Here is a 14,547-nt window from a genome sequence, read left to right as displayed (position 1 = left end):
AGCACTGCACTCAGTGCACTGAAGTACTAATTATAAATGATTGTTTTCTACAACTTAAAAACCAAACCTTCCTTCTACAACGAAAGAAATAATAAGGATGAAACAAGCGAAAGCGCTGCCAGTGTGAAAAATAGTGCGTCAGTCTCACGCCGTGAGTAAAGCATCCAGTCCCCGCGTGCACATCTTCTGTCCATCCGCGTGCACATCTGGAATCCGTATTGATTCAAAAAGGCCCTCGCATGGCGAGCGAAGCGCATGTGCGCTGCTAATGCCAGGCGAGACCTAAAAACAGGACTGGATAATGTTTCATTTGTGCTTTTTTTAATCTTTTGTACCCTAGACTGTATCACCTAAGACTGCCTCCTTCTCACCATCACCCCGGCCCCCATACACTGCCTGAGTAACTTGGACTGTTCCCAACTCTACCATTTACGACCTAGTGCATTCCGATTCAGGCCTCTTAAATGGCTGCTGTGCTGCGAGAATGAGGGGGCACAGGAGGTGACTGGTGCAAGCACATAACTTTTGTCCCTGATGTCAGAAGAGAGCTTGTGAAAATTAAGCGAGCACCACAGTGTCAGGTTCGCACTCATCCGACCCTCTTATAAAACCGGGACATATATTTAAATTAGAAAAAAGTATTGGGACCTCAGAACAGTCCCTGAAAAAACTGGTCTACCAGGGAAAATCCGGGTTGTCTGGTCACCCTAGACTGCCAAGATACTAGAAGTCATGCAAAACACGTTCATCCCAAAAGGTTTTAAAATGTTGTGTTGCATTCCTACCTGGCGTAACTTCTCTAGTAGGGAGCATGCGCACCTCTTTTTAACACCTGTGCGCATGCTCAACCTAGACAGTACCCGAAAACCGTGACATTTATGCGATTTGAAGAAAAGTGTCAGGACACCGAGGCACTTTTCCGAAAACCGGGACCATCCAGGGAAAACCGGGACGTCTGGTCACCCTAGGCTAGGATGGCTTTGTGTAGACCTGTGAGCGTGGCATTCCCATAGTCCAGTCTTGAAAGCACTATAGATTGAACAGCTGTTTTTCGGTCTCCTGGCCATATGAATGCTTTCAGTTTTCTTAGAAGGTGTAGATGCAGGTTGGCACTTCTGGTGGCAACTTGTATATGGGCTCACATGTTTAGATTTGAGTCTAAGGTGATGTGTAGTGATTTTACAGATTTGCGTATGGTTGGTGTGCAGTTTAGTGGTTTGATGTTAGGACACCACAGAAGATGTTGTTGGGCTTTAAAGTGTGGCGAGAAAAGAATGAATTCAGTTTTCAGCAGGTTTCGTGTTAGCTGATTGTGGGCCAGCCAGTCCTATGTTTTCCTGAGGGCTTCATCCCGTCGCTGGATATCCTCTTGAGCTGATAGTTTGATGTAGAGCTGAGTATCATCAGCATACATGAGTATGAGATTTTTAGATTGTTGATGAATTTCAGTGAGTGGCTCCATGTATAGATTGAAGAGTGTTGGTGAGATTCTAGATCATTGTGGAACGCCCCTGTCAATGCCTGCTACATCAGATAGGGTGATGCCTATTTTGACTCTTTGTTGTCGGTTTTGCAAGAATGAGGGGAACCAGTTAAAGACGACTCCTGATAGGCCCATTCCGAATCCAAGGGTTTCTCTGAGGCGTGTGTGGCGGACCGTGTTGAACGCCACTGATAGATCTTGAAGTTTTAGGAGACGGGATTCATTTTGGTCTAGATGTTTGTATGTTGTCTGTGATGTTTAGATTGGCGGCCTCTATGTTGTGTCCAGGCCTGATGCCCGATTGGTGTTTAATAGTAGGTTGAAATTCTTGTGTTTGCCAAGCTGACCCGCTCCGGCACAGCCAAACTCGTAATCGGGCCCTTAGTGTGGATGAGACTCTGCACAGCAACATTCATCACATACCGTGGTGGCTGTGCAGTGGCACGCTTAGCAGCATGCGCTGTGTGCATGAGCACTGTGCACAAACGCACTCATCATGTACTCTGCAGCGGCAGCAGTGCTCAATTTATAAAAAAATGAGTGCTGGTGCCCAAAGCTGTGATCAGAAGCCCACGGCCAGCACTATTAAATGTCACCTTGCCCTATTCCAACTCATGCATCTTTAATCCACTACCAGGCACGATCTGTCCTTTTATCTCACTCTTGCAGGTTATTATTTTCTCTCTTTGCGATGTTTTTTTCCGTTTCCCCTTTGTGTATTTTCCCTCTCTTGCTCTTGGTAAACGTTTGATGAGGAAAAATAAGGGCTGGTCCACAAAAATGAGTGCCAGTGGACTCCACTGGCAAACACTGGCTCAAATTATGCACTGAAATTGGCAGGCTCAGCACCAGACACAGTGTGCATAAGCACACTGCACAAAGGCACTCATCATGTACGGTGGTGTCTGTGCAGCGACAGGCTCAGCACCATAAACATAGTGGAGCAGCATTTTGCACTCGTTCATTATGCGCACTGTGTAGATGTGCTTAATGCTGGAGGTAGATATTTCTAGATGTGTATTCTTTAATATTAGTAGGCCCTGCAGTCCACCGCCCAACCCTCCAACCAGATCTAGAATTCGCCCAGTGCACGCTTTCACGAGACGGAACCGGTCCTGTTGCTGGAACAAAGGAAACCGAGTGATATATTGCAATATTCTGCGGATGAGCCTTGTGCACTGCTGTGGCGAGGCACAGCCCAGAGAGATGGAAGGGCCACAAGTGGCACACGAGGGGCTACAGAACACAGGAGGGCACCCAGAGATCTGGCACAAGAGGGGGTACGGAACACAAAAGGGCACCCCGGGATCTGGCACAACAGGGGGTACAGAACAAAGAAGAGCACCTCGGGATCACAGGATCAAGTCTATTTATCACATTATTGCAAACAATGTAGATTGTTCTGTTAACCACCGTTAATTGTCCTTCCACTAGCGGGGTCCATAATTGCAGCTGGGCCATTAACAAGCCCTCGGGTGTTAACCACTGTTAACTGCTGTTGAGGCTGCGTAGAACGCAACACTGGCTCGGCCAATCACTGCAGCTAGTTGCCCCTTATCCCGCATTATGTGCACTCCCCTGGTGACCATCACCATTGGGTGGGCAAGTAACAGTTTGAAACCCTGAAGCAGAGGCCAACATTGCCGGCCTGACAGCACGGCAGGTTCAGCACGACAATCATTAGGCCGAGGGCCTGTGGCCTGCCACTGTTAGAGGAGATATGGGGAGCACGCACTAAGTCTTAAAAGTGGCTTGTTTCTATTTAAATGCAAAAGGAACAATAGATTAGCGGAATGCTGAACAATGTCAAACTTTCAGCCCAGTACAGAGATCTGGGCCGAAATCCATCGTTTTTTTGCTCCCCCAGCCATTCCAGTTCAGACCCAGCCATATGCAAATCAGTCTTGACCCTGTTCCTCATGGGAACAGTCCAGCCCGAACTGCCAGGATAGGTCTTCCCTGGACCAGAAACAAGCATCCTGGACACCGTTTCGGAGTAACACCCCTCATCAGCCAGGCTAGTTTGACGCCAGTGGCAAAGTGAGCAAGGGACCCACGTCTAGGCATACCCGTCTCACTCAGGGTGAATATTTGATTTGTTCAGCATTCAATCCCTCATTTGTTTGTGTAGCATTGTTTCTTTTTAAAGCACTTAATAAAAGTTTCTAATTACTACGTACTGTATATACTATCCCACAATGTAATAATACTCAATCTATCAACCTAGTAAGGCCAACAGATCACAAAGGCGAGACCTGTTGGCTTTGTCAGTGCTTGTTAGTATTGTGTTATCACCGTGGTGAGGCATCTCTATATGGGCAGACAGGTCTTCAGTGCGAGTGGGGTAAAGGAAGCCATACATACATTCATCTCCGCATGTAGGTAGGCCAGACTTTGCTCAGCATGCTTGGAAGAGGGTGGGAGTAATTCCAGTTTGAGGGCATGTGTAACAAGCATTGGCATAGCCAATAGGTCTTGCCTTTGGGACCTTATAAATGTTTAGCCATGCAACACTTTATGTTGTTGCACCAAGACTATTGTGCTGGATAACTAAACACTTATAAGGTCCCAAAGGCGAGACCTATTGGCTATGCCAATGCTTGTGTTAGCATACGCTGGCGCGCGGGCAGCATTTATTTCTGCAAGAGAAGTGCATGATGCGCTCTCAGTACAAAGCAAAAGGGCAACTTATGAATGCTAACGTCTGATGACATAAGCCAGAGCAAACACTCTACTTTATTACATAAGCCTCGAAACTTCCAACTCTGCTGCCAATTCCTTGGTGTCTTCGACAATTTAAATTAAGAGTGAAATCAGTTCAATGAAATAAATGCATTTTCTCTACAATTTAGCTCTGCTGCTTTCCACATTCCACAAATGAAACAATTTCTGTGGCAATGCAACAGAAGAAGCTGTTAAAATGTAAACTGCTTGGGTTCGAGATGCCTTGTAAAATATCCAAAAATGTGCACAAAATGATTGTTCCCTCAATTCTCCAGACTGATCTGCAGATGTTACTCGCTTGTTGCTAGCAGCACCCAAGGGAAACTACTGCTGATACTCCTGCACAGAGGCACCAAGCAGCTGTACACATTTCACCAGTGACATTTGGGCTATCACTCAAAAACAGTAATCACACCCTTCTTAACAAAGTGATTAACTGCATTTCTTACATTCATTTTGAATTTGTTTTGATTTACTGGGTTTACGGCAGGGGAAGAAAGCTTAAAATGATTATAGTCAATAAAAGGGTGCGGAATAATGGAAATAAAATCATGTCAGACTTTGTCGTTAATTAGGGAGAGAGAGTGCGATTTTCATTGCTGTAATATCATATGGCAGGAAAAATGTTTGTTGCAACTGCCAGAATTACTCACCTAGCTTCATTCATATAACCGAAACGACAAGATGTTCTGCTATGTGGTATGCAGCGGAGGTTACGATTGCAAAATCGAAATAAAATACTCCGTCTTTCCTTTTAAAAGGCTGAAACTGTGTGAGGATGGCAGCGTTTGGTGTTCATACTCCAGGGATGGCAGAACACGCTTGAATACATCCAGCGGGATTATTACCAGTCTCTGACCAGTTTCGCACTGAACTGCCTACTAATGTTACTGTGCACTGCCCCGCCCCGCCCTGACCCCTCGTCCTCACATAAAAGAGCCCAAGAGATGCCGAGTGAGCGAGAGAATGAGACCATGGGGCTAAGGCGGAGAGGGGAAGAACGCACAAGAGAGAGAGGTGAAAACAAAGGGAAAAGAGTTGGTGGAAAACTTGGGGATAGAGGCACAAAACAGTTAAGGTGACAGTAACAAAGAAAGTATGAAGAAGAGAGATAGAAAAGTGGGCGAAAGGATGTGAAGCGAGAGTTGGGAAGGAGAAGAGAGGCAGAGATGGGACTGAGGATGAGAGGAACATCAAAGCGGCCGCGAAAGTGATCACGATCAAGCGTGGCGAGCGATGCGCTTAATAAGCATGACGAGGAAAGCCATATGGCGCCTCTGCTCGTAAGCGCGCACATGCACGCAAGCTGTAGGCCGGCCATGGTAGCATTTTTTGAAGCCCTTACTAAAAGTCTCACGAGACCAGCGCATGCGCTGGGTCAGGCGAGACCTACAAACTTTGAGGGCACAAGTCTGTCTTCTGGTGGTTCACTCTCAGGCAGCACTGTGCTTCGAAGGACAGGCTTCTATTGGGACATGCGGGCTCACGAGCCCTGCACATGTACTGAGTAGGACTTACAACAAACTTGGCGCAGATGCTGTGGTAAGTGTTACAAAAGAATCCAGCTGTAGCTTTGCGGTCAGCCTGGAAGGGATTCCTTCCGTGCAGTAGTGTGTGTATTTCTTGAGCAGTCACTGTGAAGCCATTTTGTTCCACAGGCCACTCACAGACCATAGGTCTCCCAGTTCTGACCCCTTCATGGTGAAGGCCAGCGGCGCAGCATTCCTCACAGCTAAGAGGCTTTGTGGCCGCTGTCCTGAGAGCCAAGACTGCGACACATTCTTTGTGGAAACTGTAAAAACACCCACCTGAGCCTTGGAGCCGACATGTGGCACCTTGGCTAATTTAAAAGGCGCTCAGACCTCCAGCTGCACCGTCACGCATTCGCAATATAGTGCAGAGAAGCCGGACTGCAGCACGACATGCGGGCATGGGCCCCACTCCGAATGGGACCAGGCTCAAAATGATCACCACAGATAACGCTGGTCACCCCTTATATATTCACCCTGGGTGGGGGCCTTAATTTGTGCAGGTGCTTGCTTGTGGTGGTTACCAGTTCTTAGAGTTCACCAGACTTCGACCAGGACAAAGAGAGAGAAAGGCAGAAAAGGGAGACAGGACGGGGAAGACAACTATGAGGAAACAGTGGGAAAGGGCGAAAGCAGGGAAGACAGGAGCCTACAAGCGAGGGCTGGAGGCAGGCCCAGGCCGTGTAGGATGGCAGGAGAAACAGGCCTGTGGTACTACCACGGTTTGGACAAAGCAGGCTCGTGGTGGTCTCCTTTGAAAAAACTTTTGATCCCTGCCCTAAAGATATTTTTTTGTATTCACTTTATTTATTTACAAATTAGGCACTACATAGCAGCTATATAATTTCAAAAAGAAAAATAAGCGGGCATGCTTGTCAACATATTCCATAAGAGTTAAGTCGTGGGTTGTGGATGGTGTTGGGGAGGTGGGGGTTAGGGGTGTCTGAGAGAGACAAGCACTTGCACATGCATGCATATTTACACTTCAATACACCAGACACAGAGTGAGTGTGTGGAGCTGGAGCCAGTGGGGGGTCAGAGAAAGGTGCCCCGCAGGCCTTGTTGATGGCCTTCCAGTGTGTTTAATGCAGTTATGGTAAGAACAGACCCGTGGGGGTGCGGGGCCTCCGCTGCAGCGCTTAAATTGTTGGGGGGTAAAAACATAAATGTCATCGCCGTCATGGGGAGGTCACTGCAGCTTGCTCCAATTCAGACTATCCAGGCACCCAAACTATAATAAAGGCTTGGACGGCAGTTGTTTAATATTTCAATGTACATTACAAATAACTAATAACTGTTGCTGTGCTCATCCCTAAATTAGACAAACAGCGCCACCATGTGGCAGACTGGTATAAGTGCCAGTGTTAAAAATCCAGCTGGTGCCCAGCACCAGAAACCACTGGCTCAAATTAAGCACTGGGTTCCACGTGCGGAAATGAACAGGAATATTTGTAGAAGAGAGAGAGAAAGTACCACACTATGTGGCCACCAAACCCCACCCCTCAAACCATAAGCAACCGCTGGCGTCAGAAATCATTAATCACAACAAAAATACGAACGCCTAAACCCTACAAACGTTGTTGTTACTGAATCAAATGTAGCAACACTAAGAACATATGGCGCTGACATCAGGTGACATGTCAGCGCTAGCTAAAAATCACCGCAAGAAATAAATATATATTATCAAACAAAAACACAAATGTTGCCCTTTGTGTTGTGAGCCACGACCCAAGTGATTTTATTGGCTAGAATAAGTAACACAGTTAGCGCCAAGTAATAAAAGGAGCAGCCCGGATGTCATCTGCCTAAAGCTGAAACGCGGGTCTAAATGAGTAGAAGTTTGAGAAATAAATGCAGGCTGAAAAAACTGCACAAAATCGTGAACTAATTTTACCTAAACACCTTCCTTCAATCGTAAGGATGATTTAAGCGGGGGGAGTCTGTGGCAGCGCGAAATAACGTGCACAACGGAGAAGCCAGAATTTATCGCACAGAAATAGGAAATAAAGAACTCTTTAGTCTTTCCACAATGCAAGCGGCTGGATTGAAAGGAACATGGCAGGCTGAACTGCCCCTCGCTGGCAGCCGCCCGGGCCGCGGTGCCCACACTCGTAGGTTTCTGCATAAGGCAGTTCAGAGGAACAGGCATCGAAACCGGCTGCGCTGCGGTATCATAAAATAATGAATTCATAACACAATAAAGGATGAATTGTTCATACCAAAAGAGTCGAATTGGCACAAACAAGAATTGAAAGAACCGTGTAAGAAAATCCAGACTCTTTAACTTTGGAACAGACGAGCTGCCGTCCACATGCCAGAGCCTGACGTTAGTTTATTTTATTATTTGTGAACATAATATGGATATAATGTACATTTCGTGGCGCGCATCCCTTCCTAGATCTAAAACCATTGATGCATTCCAAGAGATTGGGCGACAAACTCACTTCAATGGCCACATAGATTCCTGTGAAAGCATTACTTTGGGGGAGTGGGGGTTGGAGCGGGGGGGCACAAGCGGAAAAGCACCAGGGTCATTTTGCGGTTCCCTCGTGGAGTGAGTGAACTCCCCTGAAGGCGCCCAGCCCCACTCCTGGAACCCTAAGGGGGCCGGGGGCCACGGCCGCCGCACTCCCGGGGAGGGAGGGAGCAGCTGGGGAGGCGCGGGGCAGATCCGGACATGTTCACCGGCTGAGGCAGGAGCTGCAGCCCGGAGTCTGAGCGCGGGTGAAGCCAGGCACATTCCACGGCAGGGCCTCTCTGCGGGGACGTCCTGCAGCCTGGAGGCATCGCTGCACCCAGGGGGGCGGAGCTTCGCCCGGGAGGAGCTCTGACCCGACAGCTAGAAGTAGGGGTCCGCCCGCATTACAGGGGGTACTCCAGCACCTGGAAGGGGACAAAGGCAGTACAAACATGTGGGGAGCTGAGACCCCGCATCTAGAAGTAGGGTTCCGTCCGCTTTACAAGGGGTTCTCCTGCACCTGGAAGGGCACACACAGGAAGGACAAACAGAAGGGGAGCTGAGATGCTGTATCTGAAAGTAGGGGGGCCGTGCAGGAGAACCCCTGAACGGACCCCCCCTACACAGAATGGACAAATAGGACGGGGGCTGAGACCTTGTATCTAGAAGCAGGGGGTCATCCAACTTAGAGGGGGGTTCTCCTGCACCCGGAAGGGCACCCAGTGGGCGAAGTTTAGCCAAGGAACAGGCGAGACCCCTCATCTAGAAGTAGGGTGGAGGCATTCCATTTTTAAGAGGGTTGACCTGCACCCGGGAGTGCCCCCGGGTAGGCGAAGCTTCCCCCCAGGAGGAGCTGACAGCCTGAATCTGGAAGTGATGTCCATGCACCTTAGACCCACAGTGAAGGTGGGGAGGGGGGTTATCTGCACCCACGAGGAAAAGCCAGTAAAGAGGAGTCCTTCAATCAATCAATCAATCAGGGGCTTCTGTACTGAGGGCGAATCGATGCAGTACAATGGCGAGTCTAAAGGAAGAACGAGAAGCAAAGGCACCGCTCCCTCCACCTGCCCACGACGCACAGCGCGCGCGCGTAGGGAGGACACCGGGTCACCGCTGTGCCAAGCCCTTTACAGGATCGCCTCGTGCATCTGTTGAGAGGGGGAGCCTCCTCCCAGCATGGGGCCTCCTACACTCACCCAGGATCTGCACCTAATAAGTAGATGGGATCACCGAGATCCACACAGAATCCTCACCCAGCGTGGAGGTGGGGCCTCCTACACTCACCCAGGATCTGCATCTGGGGTGTAGATGGGATCACCGAGATCCACACAGAATCTTCACCCAGCGTGGAGGTGGGGCCTCCTACACACACCCAGGATCTGCACCTAGGGTGTAGATGGGATCACCGAGATCCACACAGAATCTTCACCCAGCCTGGGGGTGGGGTCTCCTACACTCACCCAGGATCTGCACCAAATAAGTAGATGGGATTACCAAGATCCGCACAGAATCATCACCCAGCGTGGAGGTGGGGCCTCCTACACTCACCCAGGATCTGCACCTAGGGTGTAGATGGGATCACCGAGATCCACACAGAATCTTCACCCAGCCCGGGGGTGGGGTCTCCTACACTCACCCAGGATCTGCACCAAATAAGTAGATGGGATTACCAAGATCCACACAGAATCTTCACCCAGCGTGGAGGTGAGGTCTCCTCCACTCACCCAGGATCTGCACCTAATGGGAAAATGGGGTCTCCTACCTAGGGTGTAGATGAGGTCACCGAGATCCACACAGAATCTTCACCCAGCGTGGAGATGAGGTCTCCTACACACACCCAGGATCTGCACCTAGTGGGAAGATGGGGTCACTGAGATCCACATTGAATCGTTACCAAGTGTGGAGATGGGGCCCAGCGATGGCCGCACAGAATAATCCCCCAGCATGGAGATGAGGCCACCTACACTCAGCCAAGATCTACACCTAATAAGTAGATTGGATTACTGAGATCCACACAGAATATTCACCCAGCGTGGGGATGGGGTCTCCTACACTCACCCAGGATCTTCACCTAATAAGTAGATGGGATTACCAAGATCCACACAGAATCTTCACCCAGCGTGGAGGTGGGGCCTCCTACACTCACCCAGGATCTGCATCTAGGGTGTAGATGGGATCACCGAGATCCACACACAATCTTCACCCAGTGTGGGGGTGGGGCCTCCTACACTCACCCAAGATCTGCACCTAGAGTGTAGATGGGATCACCAAGATCCACACAGAATCTTCACACAGCGTGGAGGTGAGGTCTCCTCCACTCACCCAGGATCTGCACCTAATGGGAAGATGGGGTCACTGAGCTCCACACAGAATCTTCACCCAGCGTGGAGGTGGGGCCTTCTACACTCATCCAGGATCTGCACCTATGGTGTAGATGGGATCACCGAGATCCACACAGAATCTTCACCCAGCGTGGGGGTGGGGTCTCCTACACTCACCCAGGATCTGCACCTAGGGTGTAGATGGGATCACCGAGATCCACACAGAATTTTCACCCAGCGTGGGGGTGGGGTCTCCTACACTCACCCAGGATCTGCACCTAGGGTGTAGATGGGATCAACGAGATCCACACAGAATCTTCACCCAGCGTGGGGCCTCCTACACTCACCCAGGATCTGCACCTAGGGTGTAGATGGGATCACAGAGATCAACACAGAATCTTCACCCAGCGTGGAGGTGGGATCTCCTACACTCACCCAGGATCTGCAGCAAGTGGGTAGATAGGATCGCCGAGATCCACACAGAATCTTCACCCAGCGTGGAGGTGAGGTCTCCTCCACTCACTCAGGATCTGCACCTAATGGGAAGATGGGGTCACCGAGATCCATACAGAATCTTCACCCAGCGTGGAGGTGTGGTCTCCTACACTCACCCAGGATTTGCACCTAGGGTGTAGACGAGGTCACCGAGATCCACACAGAATCTTCAACCAGCGTGGATATGAGGTCTCCTACACTCTCCCAGGATTTTGACCTAGTAGGAAGATGGGGTCACCAAGATCCACACAGAATCTTCACCCAGCGTGGAGATGAGGTCTCCTACACACACCCAGGATCTGCACCTAGTGGGAAGATGGGGTCACCGAGATCCACATTGAATCGTTACCAAGTGTGGAGATGGGGCCCAGCGATGGCCACACAGAATAATCCCCCAGCATGGAGATGAGGCCTCCTACACTCAGCCAAGATCTACACCTAATAAGTAGATGGGATTACTGAGATCCACACAAAATATTCACCCAGGGTGGAGATGAGGTCTCCTACACTCACCCAGGATCTTCACCTTGTGTGTAGATGGGATTACTGAGATCCACGCTGAATCTTTACCCATTGTGGAGGTGGGATTATCTACTCACCCAGGGTCTGCACCTAGGGTGTAGATGAGGTCACCGAGATCCACACAGAATCTTCATCCAGCGTAGAGGTGGGGCCTCCTACACTCACCCAGGATTTGCAACTTGTGTGTAGATGGGTTCACTGAGATCCACACAGAATCTTCATCTAGAGGAGAGGTGATGTCTCCTACACTCACCCACGATTTGCACCTAGTGTGTAGATAGGATGACAGATTGGGATTATCAAAATCCACACAGTATCTTCACCCAGCGTGGAGGTGGGCTCTCGTACACTCACTCTGGATCTGCACCTAGTGTGTAGATGGGATCACTGAGATCCACATTGAATCGTTAATCAGTGTGGAGATGGGGCCCAGCGATAGCCACACAGAATAATCCCCCAGCGTAGAGATGAGGCCTCCTACACTCACCCAAGATATACACCAAATAAGTAGATGGGATTACTGAGATCCACACAGTATCTTCACCCAGCGTGGAGATGAGGTCTCCTACACTCACCCAGGATCTTCACCTCGTGTGTAGATGGGATCACCGAGATCCACGCAGAATCTTTACCCATTGTGGAGGTGGGATTATCTACACTCACCCAGAATCTGCACCTATAGTGTAGATGAGGTCACCGAGATCCACGCAGAATCTTCAACCAGCGTAGAGGTAGGGCCTTCACACTCACCCAGGATTTGCACCTAGTGTGTAGATGGGATCACCGAGATACACACAGAATCTTCACCCATCATGGAGGTGGGGTTTCCTACACTTACCCAGGATCTTCATGTAGTGGGAAGATGGGGGTCACCAAGATCCACACAGAATCTTCACCCTGTGTGGAGGTGGAGTCTCCTACACTCACCCAGGATCTGACCTAGGGTGTAGATGGGATCACCGAGATCCACACAGAATCTTCACCCAGCGTGGAGGTGGAGTCTCCTACACTCACCCAGGATCTGCACCTAGTGTGTAGATGGGATCACCGAGATCCACACAGAATCTTCATGCAGAGTAGAGGTGAAGTCTCCTACACTCACCCAGGATTTGCACCTAGTGTGTGGTTGGGATCACCGAGCTCCACCCAGAATCTTCACCCAGCGTGGAGGTGGGGTTTCCTATACTTACCCAGGATCTTCACGTAGTGTGTAAATGGGTCACACAGAATCTTCACCCATGGTAATGGGATCTCCTAAGCCAAGAACTCTTAATGAGTGTGGATGTGGGATTTCCCAAACCCACGCAGATACTGCACCAGATGAGAAATGTGTTTCCAATATCCAGAATCTGCACCAGGCGTGGAACTTAAATCTTCTATACCCAGAATTTGTATTTAGTGTAAAGTGTAGACCTCCCAATCCCGAGTTTGGACCCGGCATGAGGTGGGATTTTCTAAACCAAGGAGTTATATATAAAGAATCTGTGCCATGGGTGGAAAAGGGATCTCCTGTACCAAGAACCTACACATAGGGTGGAGATCGGATCTACTTTACCAAGAATCTGCACCAAGGGTGGAGATGGGATCTCTTGTACCAAGAATCTGTACCAAGGGTGGAGATGGGATCTCCTGTACCAAGAATCTGCACCAAGGGTGGAGATGGGATCTCCTGTACCAAGAACCTACACAAAGGGTGGAGATAGGATCGCCTGTACCAAGAACCTACACCATGGGTGGAGATGGGATCTACTGTACCAAGAATTTGCACCAAGGGTGGAGATGAGATGTCCTCCTGTACCGAGAATCTGCATCGACTGTGGTGATGTGTGACCCTTTCCACTATCTTGAATCTACATCCAGCGTGGAAATGGCGTTCCTTGTACGCAGATTCTGCACCAGCGTTCAGATGGGGGGGGGGGGGGGGCTGTGGCTGTTGCAGAGCTTGGAGTGGAGGAAGCGCTCTGCTTGTGCCCAGATAGAGAGAGGGTTCTTACCCTCAGACAAGAGTGGGGTCTTGGCAAGTACCAAAGCCGGGATCAACATCTAGAGAGTGATGCTCACCCGAAAGAGGGGGTTTCCTCCCCAGCACCTAGCGCCCTTGGGGGAGGGAGGGGGGTCTCCGAGCTCATGTGAGCGTGGATACTCTCCCCTGCATAAGCCTAGAGGTGGCTCCTGCTCCGCAGGCAGCGGCGCGCCGTGGCATCCGCGGCACCGCACTCCCGGGCTGAGACCCCCGTGAGAGCGCAGACCGTCGCGAGCGAGAGCCGAGGCGTGCGTCTGTCTGCCTTTAAAGAGACGTGCCCCCTTCGCAGCAGCAGGTCCATCTCCACGGGGGTCTCCTGCATCCGGATGGGACTGCCACTCTCTAGCTCCCCACCCCCCGCCCCCCCAGGAATGATAAAAGTTGCCAGAACCCACCTGAAGGCTGCGCCGGAGCGCACTCCGAGTGGCTTCAGGTTGTCCCAGAGTCCCGCCTCACTGCACACTCAGACCCGGCTGACAGAGGGGCTCTGCCCCCACCAGACCCGCCGGAGAGCCCGGCTGACAGAGGGGCTCTGCCCCCATCGGACCCGCCGGAGTGAGGGTCCTGCTCCCCTCCAGCACCCGGCAGGTCCCCCCACCAAAGCTTCCCACCCGGCGCCCTATTTATACCCAGCCCTCGTCCCCTCTAGAGTTACGGCCGTTTATAAATACCGGAGCCGGGGCAGGGCGCCCGCCCGCGCCGGGTACTCACCGCAGAGGTCGCCCGCTGCACCCGCACCAGCAGCACCGCAGCCAGCAGCAGCAGCAGGGCCGCCCGGCTCCCGCTCCGCTCCATCCCCGCCGGGGCTCCCTCTCTCCTCCGGGCTTCGCTCTGCACTCACAGGCGCCGCCGGGACTCTGCTACCGCCCCAGGGGTCCGGTCATGGGGGTGGGGGGCACCTTGGGTGGCACGGGGTCAGCAGCACCGGCACACACTGGAGGAGAGAGCCACCGCGCCGCTCCGAGCCTCCGACCTGCTCAATAGCCTTCTGC

At 50.9% G+C, this 14,547-nt stretch overlaps 1 protein-coding gene across 1 annotated transcript in view; it reads right to left on the bottom strand.

Annotated features, from left to right (window-relative positions):
• COL4A5 (collagen type IV alpha 5 chain) overlaps nucleotides 1–14,547 on the bottom strand; it is a 589,146-nt gene extending 574,599 nt beyond the window's left edge. Inside the window, exon 1 of the mRNA XM_085608164.1 lies at nucleotides 14,267–14,547. Coding sequence (XP_085464290.1) covers nucleotides 14,267–14,350 — 84 coding nt within the window. The 5' untranslated portion in view covers nucleotides 14,351–14,547. The remainder of the gene's footprint in view (nucleotides 1–14,266) is intronic.

Source organism: Triturus cristatus, chromosome 5_2 (genome assembly GCF_964204655.1).
Source record: "Triturus cristatus chromosome 5_2, aTriCri1.1, whole genome shotgun sequence".
Classification (NCBI taxonomy): Eukaryota; Metazoa; Chordata; class Amphibia; order Caudata; family Salamandridae; genus Triturus; species Triturus cristatus.
The sequence above is the reverse complement of the archived record's forward strand: the minus strand, read 5'-3'. Positions and strand labels throughout refer to the sequence as shown.